The sequence below is a fragment of the Thamnophis sirtalis genome, unplaced genomic scaffold (genome assembly GCF_051295495.1).
Source record: "Thamnophis sirtalis isolate CommonGarterSnake01/CBP01778 unplaced genomic scaffold, rThaSir2_p1.2 scaffold_4, whole genome shotgun sequence".
Classification (NCBI taxonomy): Eukaryota; Metazoa; Chordata; class Lepidosauria; order Squamata; family Natricidae; genus Thamnophis; species Thamnophis sirtalis.
In genome coordinates this window covers 35,596,281-35,615,830 of record NW_028261384.1, presented here as the reverse complement: position 1 = coordinate 35,615,830, position 19,550 = coordinate 35,596,281, and the positions used below count along the sequence as shown (strand labels likewise).

At 36.5% G+C, this 19,550-nt stretch overlaps 1 protein-coding gene across 1 annotated transcript; it reads right to left on the bottom strand.

The window, feature by feature from the left end:
• Window positions 1–15,020: 15,020 nt before the first annotated feature.
• Window positions 15,021–18,631, bottom strand: LOC148045803 (uncharacterized). The gene is made up of 3 exons (XM_087712749.1): window positions 18,555–18,631; window positions 17,592–17,634; window positions 15,021–16,331 (listed from the first exon to the last, which is right to left on the bottom strand). Exon 3 carries the CDS (start codon window positions 16,314–16,316, stop codon window positions 15,321–15,323), a length of 996 nt encoding a protein of 331 aa, XP_087568875.1. The 5' UTR covers window positions 16,317–16,331; window positions 17,592–17,634; window positions 18,555–18,631; the 3' UTR covers window positions 15,021–15,320.
• Window positions 18,632–19,550: the final 919 nt, after the last annotated feature.

The following is a 19,550-nucleotide window of genomic DNA, read 5'->3' as shown; positions in this document are numbered from 1 at the left end:
TGTTATGTATCCCAACCAATTTATTTCTTCTCTTGATTGAAGCACAAAAACAAACTATTTTCATCACTGATGTCAAGTCAAATTTAATCTTGATACTGTATGAAAAGTTCTCAGAAACAAACAAAACAGATCTTCTTGGATTTGACTCCAAGAAAATAAATAGATATAGATATAGATATAGATATAGATATAGATATAGATATAGATATAGATATAGATATAGATACAGATACAGATACACATACACATACACATACACATACACATACACACACACACACACACATATACACATACATACATACATACATACATACATACATACATACATAATTTCATTAATATCCATTAATATATATATCCATTTTGGTTCATTGTGGATTGCCTGCACACAGAATTATTATAGGATTAGGAATATCCTATATAATGACTGCATCCTCCTCTTATTTGGTACATTAAGATAAAATAATATATTGTGTAGTAAAATCAGACTTAGAGCTTTTCCTAGTCTAGTCTTAATGCTGGATTTCCTTGCAAAAACTGCCTAGAAGAAAAACTACTTTAACCTATTCCTGGTTTTCACTTGGGCTGGGAAAGGGAAAATAAAAAAAATCATGCACTAGGTAGAATTGGAGAACAAGGAGGGGGAAAAGACTCCAAAGGTCAAAGACTGTTCAGAGGTCGAGCAGACCGGGTTGAAATGGCTCTGGGCAGCAGCAACAGAGGGATCTCATGTGATTTTAAAAAAGCAGCTAGTAAGATACTTATGCAGCACAAGTTGGAAAATAATACTTTTATTATTTATTTAGGATAAAAATATACTAGAAGTTGTCTTTCTTGTATGCTGGGGACATGCAGCTTCCAAATGCATATAAAAGCCAGGCGTTTTAATTACATCATCACATTCACCATCTTTTAGAGAATAACAGAGTGGGAAGGGATCTTGGAGGTCTTTTACCACAACTCCTAGCAAAGCAGGAAAATTTGTACTATTTCAGATGAATGGTTGTCCCATCTCTTCTTAAAAACTCCAGTGTTAAAGCACCCACAAGTTCTGGAAGCAACTTGTTCCAGTGATTAATTGTTCTGTCAGGAAATATCTCCCTAGTTCTAGGTTGTTTCTTTTCTTCATTGGTTTTCATCCATCCTTATTATGCCTTCAGATATTTTGGAGAATAATCTTGATATTTATTATCTTGATATTTACTGTTCTTTATGATCACTTATGAATGGTGACATCCACAATTCGTTTAAAAGTTGCTCCTGAAATAGAAAGTCATTAAACACATGAGGAGCAAGCATATCAAGTATAATTCCTCTCATTTCAATTCCATTAAACAAAATTAACCCATTTCTAACTCTTTTCCTAACTTCAATTTAGCAAAGGGCATATGTGATTCTTGACCTAGAAAAGATTGAGCCCTTCTGATGTGGCATTTTTGGTCTTCTGAGCACACTGCTTTATACAAGTTTCAAAAAACAAAAATACTTGTTTTCTGCAAAATCATGCCAAGAGTTAAATTATGAAACCTACAAAATCCCTGGAGGAAAAATGGTAACATTCTGTTTAAGAAAAGTATTCAGCTATCCTGGCACATGTTTTCCAGGCTGGCATGTTTTTCATTTTGTTGACATCCTTTTGCAATGACCTGAGAGTTAACAAAAAAAAAAAAAAGACTTTCTTGTACAGTGTTTGGAAACACTCTCGGTTATATTTGTCCAAAGAAAAGAAAAATAGTAGAGTCTTCATAGAGCTGAACTTAAATTGTAATGAGTCCTTCATGTATACACAATATATAGCCATTATATCCATAAAGTTCTTTTGGCTATGATACAGAAGTAGTTTGCCTTTGTCTTCTTCTGTGTTCTTTTCTCAACTTTTCATTTCAGCCTATAAACTTTGAATTCCATGATGGTCTCCCATAAAGTTTAAAACTGAACTGAGTCTACTTCATTTTCAGAGATTGGACCAAGTGAGGTTGGTGGTGCCAGTCAACTGGTTTCATTAGATTTATCTTGGGAATGTTGGCATGCTATCTAGGCATCTGCCTCTTATCCCTAGTTCTTTGGTAAGTAACATCAGCTTAAGTTACCTATCAGCCCTGGAAGCCATCTTTTTCTTTGGATCTTCAGGGATGTATAACTATAACAACATTCTTTCACTGGGAGTAGTTTCAGTTTCAGTTTCAGTTTCACTTTATTTGTATGCCGCCCTTTTCCCTGGGGGGACTCAGGGCGGCTCACAGTTCAAAGGGGGGGAGGGGAGTAAAGGATGTTCAGCTTGTGCATGGAGAGCCATGACTGAGAAGCAGCTCCAGTTAGGATGGTAACCTGATTGGATCATGTGATGTACATGTGGGTGCAAGGGATCCACTTTGACTTTCCTTTGGGTGGGGAAAACTTCAGGTTTAGGTTTAGGTTTATTAGATTTATATGCCGCCCTTCTCCCAAGGAGAAGGGCCCAGGGTTAGGGTTAGAGTTAGGGTTAGGGTTAGGGTTAGCGTACAACATTAAAAGAAACATATAATACAAAAGTTAAAAAAATTAAATAGAATATCCCAAAAAAAACCAATTAGAATTGACAATAACATTTTTTTAAAAAATTCGAATTAAAATTAACAGTGATCAATAATTTATTTTGTTTTGTTCAGGCCAGGCTGGCTTGCTGGAAAAGCCAACTTCTTAGGGCACGTCAGAAGGACCAGAAGCCGGGGATTATACGAAGCTCCAGGGACAGCTCATTCCAAAGGGAAGGTGCTCCCACAGAGAAGGCTCTCCCCCTGGGGGTTGCTAGCCGACACTTTCTGGCCGACGGCACCCTGGGGAGACCAACTCTGTAGGATCGCACTGGACGGTGGGTGGCAGTAGGTGGTCTCGCAGGTAGCCTGGACGGAAATGGATCCAGGTAGAAAGCTTCATCCAGGGACTGGGGAAGCTGATGTGCTACCGCACTCTCGACAACTTTTGCTACAAAGTGAAGGTTGGAGACTGGACGATAGTTGGTCTCTAAAGAAGCTGGGTCCTGGGAAGTCTTCTTAAGGAGGGGCCTCACCACCACCTCCTTCAAGGTGGTGGGAAAGAACCCCTCTCTCAACGAAGCATTGGTAATTGCCTGGAGCCAGCCTCGTGTTACCTCCTGGGAAGCCGAGAATAATCAAGAGGGACACGGGTCCAGCACACAAGTGGGAGCACTGAGTCTCCCCATAATCCTGTCCATGCCCTCAGGGGTCACAGGATCAAACTCATCCCAGATGGTCTCCACAAGATTCATCCCCATCGACTTGCCCAAATCTACCCAGTCAGAGTCCAAGCCTGTCCGGATCTGAGCGATTTTATCCTGCAGATACTGAACAAATTCTTCAGCCCTACCCTGCAAGGGTCTTTCCCAGCTCCTTGGTTAAGTAAGGAGCGGGTCACCCTAAACATGGCGGCTGAGCAGTTATCTGTGGACATGATAAGAGCGGAAAAATGTTGCAATTTTGCCGCTTTTATTGCCACTAAGTAGGATTTAATATGAATTCTTACTAGTGTTCGATCAGATTCAGACCGGCTGGCTCCCCAACCACTCTCTAGGTGTCTTTTCTGGTGTTTCTTCTCCCAGAGCTCCTCAGTAAACCAGGGAGCTACCTGGGATCAACACCAGGTCAGAAGCCGCAAAGGCACAACACGATCCAAAGCCCCAGTGGCTGCCCTATCCCAGGCTTCCACTAGGGTTACGGTCGAGTTATGACCAAGGGATTCAGGAAAAGTCCCAAGCTCCATCAGGAACCTTTCAGGGTCCATCAGGTGCCTGGGGTGGAACCATCTAATTGGTTCCACCTCCCTGCAGTGGAGGGGTAGCAGTATGGAAGTCAAACCTGATGAGGAAATGATCCGACCATGACAAGGGTTGGATAGAAATATCCCCTAAATCTATATCATTCATCCACTGCCCAGAGACAAAAATCAGGTGGAGCGTGTGTCCCCCATTATGGATGGGGTCTTGAATTAACTGAGTTAGGTCCATAGCCATGGAAGCCATGAACTCCCGAGCTGACTCAGATGTCTCGCCAATGGAAGGCAGATTGAAACCCCCCAGGATCATAAGCCTGGGGAAATCAACCGCCAATCCAGCTAACACATTTAGCAGCTCCGGCAGGGCCGATGAAACATAGCAGGGAGACAGGTACGTAACAAAAAGGCCCACCTGAACTCCAAGGCCCCATTTCACAAAAAGTTACTCACACCTGCCTATCTGAGGCAGAGTGACCTCCGGAGGTCTGAGACTTTCCCTAATAACCATCGCCACCAGCCCCCCACCCCTGCCCTGGGCCCTCAGCTATTGAAACGCCCAGAAATCTGGTGGGCATAATTCACTAAGGGGAACACACCTTTCATGGCCCAACCAGGTCTCCGTAATGCATGCCAGGTCCGCTCTACCCTCTTGTATGAGGTCGTAAATGAGAGGAGCCTTATGTACCATGGACCTGGCATTAAGCAACACCATCCAGAGACCAGGGTGCTTTAATCCCGAGCACCTAGGGGTGTGAGAAAGGTGATGAAGGTCGGAATGCGCAATCACTCTTAAACAGTGAACCCGCGTCCCCCGAACATAATATGGCCCTCGACCCCCACCATATCTGCCTCTCATATTCAGGTTTTCCCAGATGTGCTAATATTACACGCCTAATAAAATGTAACTTTGAGAAAATGCCTGCCTCAGAATCTTACTTGGTTGCGGGTGTTACTTGGAACCCTGACGTTACCCTTAAATGTTCTAGTTTTAAAGTTGTCTTTTCCTCCTTAAGCAAGCAACAACCCTCAACAATTTCTAGATGTATAAAATATGACACACATTGCAAACTATTCAATGTACGGCGGAGTTGGATGAATTGCAGAATATGCCATTTTATACCAGGTGTGAAAGGAGTATAAAGTATACTCCTTTATACTCCTTCAAAAATGCTTAGTTTTCAAAAGGACATAAGTAATCTGACAAAGCAAGCTGACCAAACAGCTAACTGATTAAGTACTAAAGCTAGAACTTGGTTACCTGTGGAGCAAAAGCAAAGATTCGAAAGAAAAGATTCAGGGCAAAAAAAGTCAAAACTTTAGCTCTGCAAGTAAAGCCAACCACTCTTTAATATGATAATACTAATTCAAGTTGAAATACAAAATAAAGTACATAGAAAAGAAGAAAGAGAAAACACACAGTACCTATTTCAAGACAGGATGTTTGTGGTATCAAAATGTACTAAGTGTAAACAGACAATCAAAGCCGTGCTCTTTTTAATATTAGTGCACACATCACCAATGTGTAAAAAAAGGATAGGGCTTTGATCACTCAATTAAGCTACCACATTGATCCAATTAACATTGCCAAGCGTCTACTTTAAGGGATAGGGATAAAAATGTAAGGAAGACATTTTTGGAGAAAGATTTTTTTTTCCAAAGATAGAGTATAAGTTTCAAAAGAGAACTGTTGCTAAGGGTCTTGTTGGAATTATTTAGATTGGTATTCATAAAGGAGAAACATCCTGTATCTAGATCAGAGAATAATAAAATTTATTTCACACTACAAGTTTTTGATTTTCTTTTCTTGCCCTCCATTACTCCATTACTCTGAATATCTTTCTGAAGCTCTCACCTCTCACTTGAAAGATTGAGAATTCAATCCTAGGCACTGGCAGATGTTTCTTTATCAGGGTGCAAAGAGAAAATATCTGCTGCAAATTCTATGTAGGCATCAGGAAGGGCATCTTGCCAGTGAATATTCAGCTCCATTCGGATGGCTAATCAAGAGATTGCAGAGGTTTTTTTAAAAAAAAATTGCAGCAATTAAGTTGGAAGTTATAAAGACATGGTCTTTTGCAAGAGATAGCTGCAATTTCAGCAGGGAAATTTCTTATGTACAGAAATTTTTGGTTGCATCTACAAAACCAGTGAACTAAATGTCTCTTTCTAGGGCTGCAGTCTGACTATGGTTTTTGAAAGGGAAGGTCAGAACTTTGGAGCTGTAGAATATTAACTTCTGCATGACTAAGAATGTGGAATTGCCTAAACAGAGCACAGAGGTGAAGGCCAAATTTCCTGATTTTGGAGCTGCAAGTACAACAAAGAAACAAAAGCTGCTATACATCTGGGTGGTGAATGAGACATAGACTTATTGATGCACCTGACACAGAGTTACATTCAGGACACTAAATTGTTATGACTGGATGACTGGAGAATTGTGGCTGCATGGTAATAAATAGAGGAAAGTTTAATAAGACTAATCAGGTGGAACTAACAAAAGTTTATGGAAAATAACTAGGACTTTCAGATCCAGACATACAAACAGCTACTGGCCAATCAATCAGACATCATGATAGTAGACAAGGACTGGAAGACAGTGGTGGTGATAGATGTACCTATGCTAAGTAACAACAACATCAGGAAAAAGGAGAATGACAAGCTTGGAAAAATATCAGACCCTGAAACAGAATTAGCAAAAACATGAAAGCAAAAGAAAAACTGGTTCCAGTTGGTAAGAGAACTCAGACTTGTGACTCCTAAATTGCGAGAGTGGTGCCAACAGATTCCAGGAACAACATCGCTGTTTTTGTCCAGAGGAGTGCAGTGGGAGGAACAGCTATGATACTGCACAGAACCCTCAAACTCCTAGGTTGTGCTAAAAGACCTGAAATTGAGGAAGACACCCAGTCAAAGGGTTCAGTCAAACTCACACTTAACATTCATTTCACTACTGTTAAAAAACTTCAATTTATTAATCCCTATTTTTCATTGTATATTACAATGCATAAACCCTAGTTCTGCTACATCCTATGAAACTAAATTATAAACCAACCCACCAATTATCAACCAACTTGATCCCATTACAGGGTTGATAAAATATAATCTATAGCATCATGTATAATAAGGAGAAGAAAAATTCTTATTCAGAAACATACACAAAATCTATTTAGAATAAGAATGAAATGATTTTTTCAAAGAAACAAATCCAGCAATTAAAACATTGGGCCTATTGAATTTTTCATCATTAGGGGTCTGCAGAGACATATACAATTTAATAATAATTTAAATTTATCACACTGCTGAAAATACAATTATTTTATATTGACTATTTTTCTGACTGAACTAAGCATATTCTGGATATAAATTATTAGTCAGGGAACAAAAATGCAACATCATACAAATTAAGTGGTGTCCTTTCCTTACATCTCCACTGGAATTTTTCAGCTACATGGGCAAAGTACTAAATATGTCCTTAATTAACTTGAATTAAATTTATTCTGATAATCACAGCACACTATGAGGCTCTAAGCCACCTGGCCCATATTTTATCCTAAACATTTGTTAGCATCTTTTGACTCACACACCCAAGATGCTATTTTATGGGGGGAAACCCACCTTATGCTTTCAGTGTATCATATTAAGGAAGCCTTTGAATTTTTTTGATATAAAATTTTGAATTTAATCTGATGGATTAAGTGGAGATTAAGTGAGATTTTTTCTGTTTTATATATCTCCGTGAACCTCCTTACCTATTTATGAATTGTAATTAGAACACAAACAGAGAAAGGGAGGGAGAGAGGGAGGGAGAGAGGGAGGGAGCGGGTGAGAGAGAAAGAGGGGGAGGTAGAGGGAGGAAGAGATTGATTTATACTGATGTTTCCCCTTGGGATTGAATTAAAACACTGGAAGCCAGGGAGGTTGCTGAAGTGATAAAGAGTGAAAGAAAGTACATTTTGCACTCTGAGGGAAATGAGTATTCAGAAATACAAAATAAAAATATATAAATAAAAATAAATGTCCTTTGTTCATAATAAAATCATACAAATATCACACACCCTCATGAAAATTGTTTTCTTTTGATAAAAAAATGAAATGTTTACCTACACTCTATAACCTTGAAGGAAGGAGGAAACCAAAGAATGTTGATGATCCAGTGCTACTTGGGGAAAAGCTTTCTGCTATGAACTCCCTTTGTAAAGGTAATCTATATGGCAAACATAATAGATTAAATTATTTAAACTGCATTTTGATTTTAATATCCATTTCTCATCCTTGTATGACCCACCTTATATGACCCACATGACCCACACTACAACCATTTCTAAACAATAGATAAAACAAATTTTAAGGAAACTCCAGAGCTCATCACATCTCACAAGGAACATTTCACATTTAAAAGAGCATCAAACTTTATGGAGTATTTCTGAGGAAATGTAATTGTCTTGCTAAATTCCCTGTTTGCCCTGAAAACAGAAACCCTAAATAGCATGTTAGCAACTACAACTACTTAGCAACTAGAGTGATTCATTTAATAACTGTTAAATGACAACAATGGGACTAAACTTACCTAACAACTGGCTCAGCAGCAGAAATTTTGGGCTTAATTATGGTCATAAATTGAGGAATATGTGCACATGATTTTCATTATTCTGATTCATGATAGTACATGAAATATTAAGGCATGCATTTCTTTTAACTGTGATTTGTTGAATCACAATTAATTGCATCCATACAACTACACTAAGCTAAAATTAAACAAACCAAATAACGGTTTAATGAGATGTGTTTACAAAGCCAGTAATTTACCCTTCTGCTATCTTCCAAAAAGAAAAACAACAATCTGACCCTAAGTGCAAACAAAAATGGGGGGGGCAGGAATAGGGATCGTGAGAATGACTCACACTTCCAGCCAGCAAGTGTAGGCTGGCTCAGCACTTTCATGATGCCAAGCCCAAATTGGAAGAAGAGCATTTTATTTTTCTCCACTCTTTATGCACTTAGAACACTGTTGTTTACAGCAAATGATCACTGTTGCCATACCGTAGTTTTGTTTCTATAGAAATCAAGCTGAATTTTTTTAGCCTAACTTTTAAAAACGAATACATGTTAATTTGCTGGGAAAACAAAATTGATGTAGCTTTGAGCTGCTCAGTGGCAAAACTGACACAGGTAAAATAAATCATTAAAAGCTCTCCACCATCGTTTACAAATTGTCCATGCCATATAAAAACTATTTATCCCACGAGGAACTATATTTGTACATATTTCTCATTTATTTATTTAGTATATGACAATATATATTAGCCAGGAAACCCCAGGGTTAAAATAAAGTAGTTGTTGGCTGCCTAAAACTGCTAGTCCATTTAGTTCACAGTCCTACACTATCCAGGGAATGAAGTAACTCTGTGCTTAGAATGTCATCTGTTGCTTTTTCCAATGATTTCACTTTGCATTTGGACAGGTCCAATGTCAGTAGGATTCGTACTTTCCTCACAAAGCACTTTTTCCATCAAAGTGGTACCTATTTATCGATTTGCATGTAGCATGCTTTTTGAAGTGCTAAGATGGCAGAAGCTGAGGCAAGTGACAGGAGCTCACTCTTGGGCAGTGCTAGGACCATCGTCTTCTCGATCATCTTAAAATCCCAGAACCATCACACCTCTTCCCCCACCCCTTGTGACTAGAAGGGTAGAGACAAGCTTTTGATCTTCTCAACTCCATGTCATCAAGCTCATTACCAGTCCCCTTGCCCTCAACCCACTTGGGCTGGTCGGACTAACTCCCCAAGTCATGAAGTAGCTTCTGGGAGAACAGTAAAATAAGCCATTTAGTTAATTAGATTTTCTTTCAACAGACAATTTCACATTAGAGGTACTTCTGAATTTACTGTTATTTTGAGAAATAAGGAACTTTAAAAGTTTCCTTCTTTGTTAGAAGTTTCCTAGACTCTGGTTTGTAGCTGTCAAGTCAGCATTTGGGAATAAAGTGGAAATTTTAGTCATCACAATTTTGTAATATATTTCCTTTTTAAAAAAAAAAATAGCTATAGTGATAGCACTAAGACTTGTATACTCTTCATTGTTCTTTAAAGCCCTCTCTAAGTGGTTTACAGAGTCAGCACATTGTCCCCAGCAATCTGGGTCCTCTAAAGGATAGAAGGCTGAGTCAATTTTGAGCCTGACAGGATCAAACTGCAGGCTATGGGCAGAGTTAGCCTGCAACACTGCATTTCAACCACTGAGCCACCACTCAAATGCAAGTTATTAGGCTGTGAGATTTAATTGCATGTATGATCCCTTTGGAAAAGAAAAAAAAATCCTTAAAATAACTGGAGCTATTGGATCAAAAAATATTATCATATTACCAAAAACATTATGTCTCTTTCTTTCCCTACTCCGTATCTATGACTAGAACGTGGTCACAGTCTGTAAGCAACAGAAACAATCTGATGAAACAGGTTTGACTGTTTTTTTAGCCAGAATGAATAGTTAGGTTATTATATTAAAACCACTGATCCCCCACATAATACACTTGGGAAGAAATGTATGCACCAGGCTACTTTCGCACCAGTATTTTTAAAAATAATATTAAAAATTGAAGTTGACATGCAGTGAAGTAAAATCTCAGTTTCCAAAGCATTCTTATAATCCGTGGTTTTCTGGCAAAGGTGCTCACAAGAAGTTTCAAATTTCTGTGACTGACCACTGATACCATAATAGTATTTATGTGATCTCTAAAAATGAACATCAACCTGATAGCACGTAAGCAATTAAAAAAATGCTGATATGCTTTATATTCCAATCAAATGATGCAACCTTCAAGCAGCTCAACAGTCATATATTCTTTCTTTTTTCCCCCTTTTTTCTTTGTCACTCCAAGAAGAGTGAGGGTTGACAACTTTCCATCAAAAGATCTCTGAGTGATCTGCTGTCTTTCCATCTGCAATAGATTTTTATGCTGATTTTTTGGTGTTTGTCACCAAAAATGATTAGCATTAGCTGATACTAATGCTAATCAAGGTGATTATAATAGCTGTCCAAGAAGAAAAGAAGTATTAATGAGAATTTAGCCAATTGTCATTTCAGATTTTTCATTAATTCTGTTATTTGTCTTCTTTATTCATTTGTTTGTTAATTTACACTACACCTTTCTCCAGGAACTCAAAAGCTCAAACCTGAGTATTTAAAATATGTATGCACACCTTTGCATATAAATATCTTGTGCATGTATATGTTTTGTATATATTCTCAAATAATTTTGAGAATTAAGTGAGTTTCAGCAACAGTATTTGAGTGATCGTAATTCATGACTTCATGGCTGAATTAAAATTTCAGCAAATATTTTCCTAGTTTATGTTTAAGCTAGACCTAAATTGACAAATGAAAGCAATACATACAGTACATTTTGGAAACAATACAACCTACCAATTTTAAAATGCATTAGAAAAACTTACAAAACTTAAATAACACTGAAGAATGCATGACAAATGATGGTTAACCAGTTCTGTTTGCCACAGAGCAGGCTCACATTTTCTTCTTAATAGTGAAAAACAAAAAAATTGGAAGGGAAACACAAAGTTTTATCGTTAGCCATATAGACTGGAGTCTTCAATTAACTAGAGATTTAGTTCTCTCTATATTAAAATATTTATATAGCGGTTAAATTTATAAGAAACTGTGGGCACTTCTCAATCAAAAATTGAAATAAAATAAAAACCATATCAAACTTTTAAAACCAAATGTACAAAGTCTAACTTCCAATGTGCAATAACTTCATCCTATCCAGAGCTTGGAGGTAAATCCAGGTTTCCAGGGCTTTTCAAAAGACTATGGGGGCAGAGCCCTGCCAAACTTCAGAGACAAATGTGTTCCTTAGGGCAAAAGCTTTCACATAAATGCATGGTTCCTAGCTTCCATAAAGAAGCAATTTTTAAATGAAGGAACTAATTTAGTAGGACCTATAGATGACTGAGAGGTTGTTGTGGCCTGTTGGCCACTGGTCTCTATTTTATCCACCGTCTGTCAGAGCACATGTATAATTTTGTCAGAGTTGGAGAAAGAAAATGAAAACTAACTTTTAAGTGGGGGGAGTTAAAACAAAAATGCACATTTACAGTAAACGTAGAAAATGATGTAATTTCTAGAAACAATGTTGAATTAACATAATTAGATGTGTGCTACATTCTGAAATACAACTCACAATAGGTTTAAACTAAATCCTGAACAAATTAGTTACGTAAGATTCTATTTTCACTATGAAATTATACTTAAGACTAATGAGGATTCAGTTGTCTTGAATGCAATATTTGTGTCCGCTATAATATGCAATAAAAGCATATGAAGGAGAAATAAATTATTTATTAAGATGCATATAATTATTAAGTTACAGACAATTGTGTGGAACCTGATAACAAATTAGTAAATCATTCTAAGATACCTACATTACTGTTGTACACTAAGATTATGATAAATAATAATCTTTTCCAGAAATTCATGAATTCTTGCTTTATGAAAATTGCTCTTCTGACGTTCCTCAGTCTTTAGGTGGTAATCAAAGATTAAGCATCTGCTTTATTTTGTGCCAGCTGGTGATTTGAGACTGAGCATTTCTTCTTAAGAAACACTAGCAGAATTACAGTTAAATTCTTTTAACCTTCTGGAAAGCATTGAGATAGCTCAGAAATTAGGTTAGATCAGGGGTGTCCAAACTTTTTCCAAGTAGGGCCAGATTTGGTAAGGTGAAAATGTGTGGGGCGACCATTCAGCCTGAAATTCTTTGAACCATTAACATTAAATGCAAATGAACTATTTCATGAAAGACTAAACAAATAACTCCAGCGAGGAATAGAGGCTGCGGGCTGCTCGAAATTTGCAAATGGGCCCCAATTGGCCCTTGGACCAAATTTTGGACATGCCTGTATTAGATGAACTGGATAATGCTAGTTGAGATGTCAAGTTTGGATTTTGCTATTTTGGATGCTATATTATTTCTTCAAGCTGCCCAGGGTTGTTTTCCACAACACAAACAGCCATATAAATCTTTCAATTCATCAATTAATTAAATATCCCAGTTTTGGTTTATTAGCACTGACAAATGTGGTAGCCAATTTAAGAAAGGTTTGGAATATTTTACCTACTGCTTAAACTGTACATAAGATAGCAGAAAACTGAAATATCTATAAGCAAGCATCTCTTGGTAACAACACAGAGAATAACTGACCTTATCCATGGTAGTGTGAAAAACAAACAAGACAAATCCTGACTACATCCCATAGGTGATGTTTCTCAAACTGGGAAACTTTAAGGTATGTGGAGTTTAACTCTCAGATTTCCCTAGCTAGGAAAAACTAGCTCAATATTTCTTCTCAGGTCTGCATGGATCCACTAGGATCTTGTGGGTACATGTCTCTCCTAGAGTGATGTTAATGTAAGTGTAAGTCATTAACAGGTTCTTGAAGTCAGGAACACATAGTGTTGCTTTTATCCACCCCACAACCCAACAGGGAAGCAATTGTGGCTTATCTTTTTTCTTCCATATATCAAAAGAACTGCTTTCCAAACTTTAATTACTCATGTGATGCTTTCACTGGTCTATATGTGGGAGTGTGAAAATCCAGATTTTATTGATGTGGCAGTCCAGGATAAAATGGCTGTGGAAAGTACCTGTTATGGAGAAGAGGAGTCATTTCTGCCACAACAGATGTTTTTGTTTTTTCAATAAGTAGTAATACATTGGTAGTTTATTTTCTTATCTGCAACTATCTAGCTGTGCCGTACAAGGGGGAATTAATGGGAAGGGGCTCATATCCATTGCTATGTCTCTCAAGAGCACCTTGTCTTCCTCATAGCGATGGGTGTTTGCATTTTCTGTAGAAGAGGGAGCATTAAAGTAGTTCCATTCAGGGCATGGAAAGTGCAACTTGGACAGAACATCTGACCTATGGCATTTTTATTTTTCTCTCTCTTTTCCTTTTCTTTTGTTGCTTTGCTTTCTTCATATTTTGGGAATTACAGTGAGCAGACTGAATAATTCCATGTGAATGTAGGCATAGAGACTATTTTCTGTGTTTTTTTCCCCTATTTTACAAACTAATTTAATATTTTGTGGCAATTCTAAAATTGAAAGTATTAGAGCTCTACAGCCAATGGAAAACTGAGTGACAAGTTCCCACCAGTTGTGACATGTCAAAGTGGGTGCTAGTAGGCACCCCTGAGGCTACAAAATTGATTCAGGAGCTGCAGGCCAATATATTGTAAAAATGCTAGTAAGTGATAAACTGGACAGCAGATGTTTACAGATATCTTGACCTATAAAGCTTTAATTCCAAGCTCCAGTGTGTTGTAATTCCAAACTGCAAGTAGTTTAAATTGTAGGATTCCTCTTTATCTATTAATATCTTTCTCTTTATTCCATACTACACCTCAACACAGGAACTTTTCAGATTTTAAGATCTGCAGTATCTAAAATTTCCATTTACGGTAACTTTTTTGAGAGCAACAGGTCTTAGAAAGACATTAGTAAAGCTACTCTACAAAAAAACCCCACACATATTATTCTCTGTGGTTTCAGCAAGTTGCATAGTTGGTGTGATGAGGTTGAATTTGTCTAATTACTTAAATCAAAGATCAACAGAAATTTTATAAGAAAAGGAAATAATAAATAATCACATGGGAATCAATGAGTACTTTGAGGAAGTGGTTGGCTTTCCTCTAAAAATTTTTAAAGATTTTCATCCTGCTTTTTTTTATATTTATAAATCACTCAAGGCATTGAACATCCTAAATACTGGTAGTCCTTCCTACTCCTATTTTCTCACCAACAGTCTTGTGTGGTAACATTGAGAGTGAGTGACTGGCCCATATCACCCAGCCAACATTCAGGTATAAGGTTGAACTAGATCTCACCATCTCCTGGTTTCTAGTTTGGTGCCCTAACCATTACATCAAATTGACTCTTTTGTTTTTGAATATAATCAAGCAAATGCTGAATCCACCAGAATGGTTAATTTGGATTCCTGCAGAAAAGATTTGATCTTTTTTGGCCTAAGAAGTCCCTGATAATTATTTCACCTGGGTAATGTCTACCTTTGCCTTCTTTACAAGGAAAGATTTCAGAAGAAAAAAAATGGAAGTGATGACTTTTTAAAAATCATTAAATAATGTAAATGCATTAAAATTAATATCTCAGACATCTTCTTCAGCACAGAATTGAAGATCTTTAAAATCAGTTTTTGAGACTCCACTAGATAATATTTCAATAACATATTTTATTAACTGCATAGATTATCACATATAATTATGGAAGATTACAAATAATATACAAATACAGAAAACACTCACTGATATAATATTGAAAATGATAAATGATTTATTAGTATTAATTCCATGAAAATGTGATTGTGATTAAAATACAATTTGCTTGGATTTCACACAAATCATTAAATATTTTGAATTACTTATAAAGTAATAAGAGCAATAAGTATTAGGCTCACTTAAAACAGATATAATAGAAAGCAATAATGTATTGGTACCAGATGGATGGATGAATTAGTAATCAATGGAACATAACATTGGTTCACCAACTGATACAATAATAGTATAGGCAGGTGAATAAAAGGCACTATGGAGGCTGGTATAAAATGCTAAACGCAACACCTTAATTATGCTCAGGATGTCTGAAAAAATAACATGTGCAATTGTCGTATTGGTGTTATTGTCAAGCCACAGTTTCACACTAGTATAATTGGTGTCATTGCATAAGATTCTTTCCTTATAGAAATATATTTCTGTCAGAGTGTCAGACTTGGAAAGATTTCTGATGTTATTTAAATTATCAATCAAATGAACAGCATCTTTGAATTGCTCTTTTGTAGGACGGACTATTTTTGTTTGCCTTTCTCTGCGGAAAAAGATATTGCTGTTCTTTTGGGAATAAACAAGTGTACAAATCTCTGTCTGAAAAAAATCTGTGACAGAAGCATTCCATATGCATCCATCCTTGTCCTTTGGTCTACAGAGACCCCAGTCATCTTCTCCCAAGCCCGTCTGACAGTGATAGGATGACCCACCATATTTGGCACATTGATAGTTAATGTGGCAGGGCAAGCCTGTGGGTGTCACATCTCGGAAAGGAGAGCAGGGCTCAAGTCCAGAAAAAGTATCACATTGGAAGTGTCCTTGGGTTATTTGGCATCTATGCTTACACAGGTTGTTTCTCAGTGAATATTCAATGGAATCCCACTCTAAAACAAGGCTGCAGTAATTCCATTTTCCATTTTTGAAGCGACAATACTGAGAGGAACCTCCCCAGAAATCACAAGGTGAGTCACATTTCTCACCAGAAACAGCCAGGCCATTTTTTAAGGAACAATAATCCCATTCATGTCCACTGCCACCCTTCTGCTTGCACCAGGTGTACTTATAACCATGATACCCACAAGTATTTGTACACACTCCCCCTGTGCTTGTGTAATGAATATCATTGGGGGAAGTCCAAGATATGAAGGAGAAGAATGCAACCAGAGCTACATAAACTCTCATCATGATCTTCTTGAATTCCTGAAATGAAAGAACAGAATGTTCTGTTAATTATGTTTCTATAGTTTTGCTTCATAGCTGTCACACCTTCTTGTCCCAAATTCTGACTTTTCATGGCTTCATAATGTGGCATGTATTATGTTTGGTTTTTTTTAAATTATGGTAAATCATTAGAAAGTGAGTTAATCATATCTTCCATCTGATCTTCTATCTTTCTTTGAATTTCACACTTTTGTGAGTGGTAAACCTTCTAACCCTTGGCTATCTCAGATGCCATTGCAAGAAAAAAAAATTAAAATCTTTTCTAATTTTATGATTCCAAATGTTATAGAAATAAAACTCTTACATTTGATTATTAATGATGGATCTCATTCAACAACACCTAAAACTTTAAAATGCTGTTCCAAAATATTAATGGTGATATAGTAATGTATGAAACTTCTATATCCATGGTGGGTTTTAATTTATTTTACTACCAGTTCGGTCATGCACACTTGTGCACTCATGCACTCACATGATGCTTCTGCAGGTGGGTGGGAGGAGCCTCCCGCCACCGCCACTACCAGTTCACCCGATCTGGGGGAAACCAGCAGAAACCCACCTCTGTGCTACATGGAATGTATTATTTGCAATCAGATATCCTACTGCTTTGTTCTATAACATATAGAGAAGGTGGGATGGAGTTACACTTGTTCTCTAAAATATATACAGTATGGTAGGTAGGATTTTTTCCCCCATTTTCCTTTAATTTTTCAAATCTTCTTGTTGTTGGTAGTTGATCTACCATCACTTTAAAGAGGGGAAACATCTTTCCTAATACGTCTTTAAATGGTCATGAAACCATGCAATATCATGGAGAAAAAAGCAAATGTAAAAACGACTTGGTTTTAGCATTTTTCTACAGATTTTTAATTTAAAATTTAGTATGGAACTTTCGTAGCCCAGATATCTGCTTCCCAAAATAGCCTCATAATCTGGCTAAATACAGGCAGGCCTGATAATCTTTCCTCCTCAATTATTCCAGAATTAAAATCATTGAGAAAAAGAAGGGAGGGAATACCCAATTAAATCTAGTTAGGAAAAAGAAAAAAAGTCAGCTAATTGCTTTTCTAGAAAAGATTCTGGAATTATTCTGAAAAGCTTTTCATCATAAATATCAACATGAAATATTTTAAAATTACCCCAAAATGTACAGCTACCAAGCAGCCTAATAAATTAACAAACAAACAAACATTAAACAAATAAATAAAATTATATAAATAAATGAATAGCTATACAGACTTGGAAATGAAATCAGTCGCTGTGCAGCAAGAATCGGTTTGGCCTAAAATATATAAAATAGAAAAGGTGTACAAATATATGTATTTACTTGTTTGTTTATCCACACTTATATACAGACTAATCTAACATAATTTTACATAATGCATCATGTAATTATACATTATTCATAACATATTAAAACAATGACATACATGAAACACAAAAAGTAATTCATAAATAAAATAGTACTGATCATAAAAAGTATTGCTGCTCTAAGAAGATCTTTGCATCTGAATGGCTGTTGAAACAAAATTGTCAACCATTTCTTAATAGATCATCGAGGTAGGAGTGCATCTGACTTCTATGGGCATCACCCAAGTCATTCCCTCTGCTAGACTGTGTAGGGTGGACATACCTTCCTTAGATAAGCTATCTAGATTTTTCTTGAAAATTATCCAGACCTTGAATTGGGACCAAAAACCTATAGGCAATCAGTGTAGTTCCATCAGAATAAATATTATCCTACCGAACCATTTAATGCAGGCAGCCCCATGTAGAGTCAATTATAGTAGTCTAACTGAGATGACAGAGTACAAAACCATATTTTCCCTAACACAAAGTAATCTGAGAATTTGATTTATTTGCAACATACAAACTTCATTTAAAGAAAATACCTGTCTTTGATAACTTAATATGGTAACTACTGCGTTTTGATTGGGATGGAAATAAATTAATTATTTTTAAAATCTCCAGGCTTATTTGTAAACCAAATACATTCACATATTTCCATTGGCTAGTGAAATAGAATATCAGGATATACAGCTAAACAAGAAGTATCAGCGATATTCTTTTATATTAAAATAATACAATTAGAAAAACTCATAAACAGAGAATCAAATCCATACCGTTCTTTTTTCATCCCAGATGCAATGCTAAAATCCATGATAACTAACATTACTCACTAAATTTTTAACAATTACTTACTCCTTTTTCCAACAAGCACTCCTTGCTTTCTCACTCTGTCCCTTGTTCTGTGACTCCCCAGAATCCCAAAGAGCAATGTGGGTTCTTTGCTGTTTATATATTAACCAAATGACTGACTCTCTGTTTCAAAGCGAGGGGTAAAGAGGAGGAGCAAAATGAGAAATGAAAGCATATTTTTCGAATTACTGTGCTTATTTTAATAGTAAAATACAAACTGGCTCAATGAGAAGGAAATCAAAATTTATTTTGAATTGAAGAATGATCAGGGAACTCGCTATGGCTGTAATCACGAGCACCTATACTTTTAAATTAATCTCACTACCATTGTTATGTATCCCAAACAATCTATTTCTTCTCTTGATTGAAGCACAAAAACAAACTATTTTCATCACTGATGTCAAGTCAAATTTAATCTTGATACTGTATGAAAAGTTCTCAGAAACAAACAAAACAGATCTTCTTGGATTTGACTCCAAGAAAATAAATACATATAGATAGAGATATAGATGATGTAGCTATAGCTATAGCTATAGCTATAGCTATAGCTATAGCTATAGACATAGACATAGACATAGACATAGACATAGACATAGACATAGACATAGACATAGACATAGACATAGACATAGACATAGACATAGACAGACAGACAGACAGACAGACAGACAGACAGACAGACAGACAGACAGACAGACAGACAGACATACATACATACATACATACATACATACATACATATATATATATATATATATATATATATATATATATATGGATCATCCATTTTGGTTCATTGTGGATTGCCTGCACACAAAATTATTATAGGATTAGGAATATCCTATATAATGACTGCATCCTCCTTTTATTTGGTACATTAAGATAAAATAATATATTGTGTAGTAAAATCAGACTTAGAGCTTTTCCTAGTCTAGTCTTAATGTTGGATTTCCTTGCAAAAACTGCCTAGAAGAAAAACCACTTTAACCAATTCCTGGT

Excerpts from the sequence above, each read along its gene's own strand:
- LOC148045803 (XM_087712749.1), bottom strand. The coding sequence starts at position 16,316 with ATGATGAGAGTTTATGTAGCTCTGGTTGCATTCTTCTCCTTCATATCT.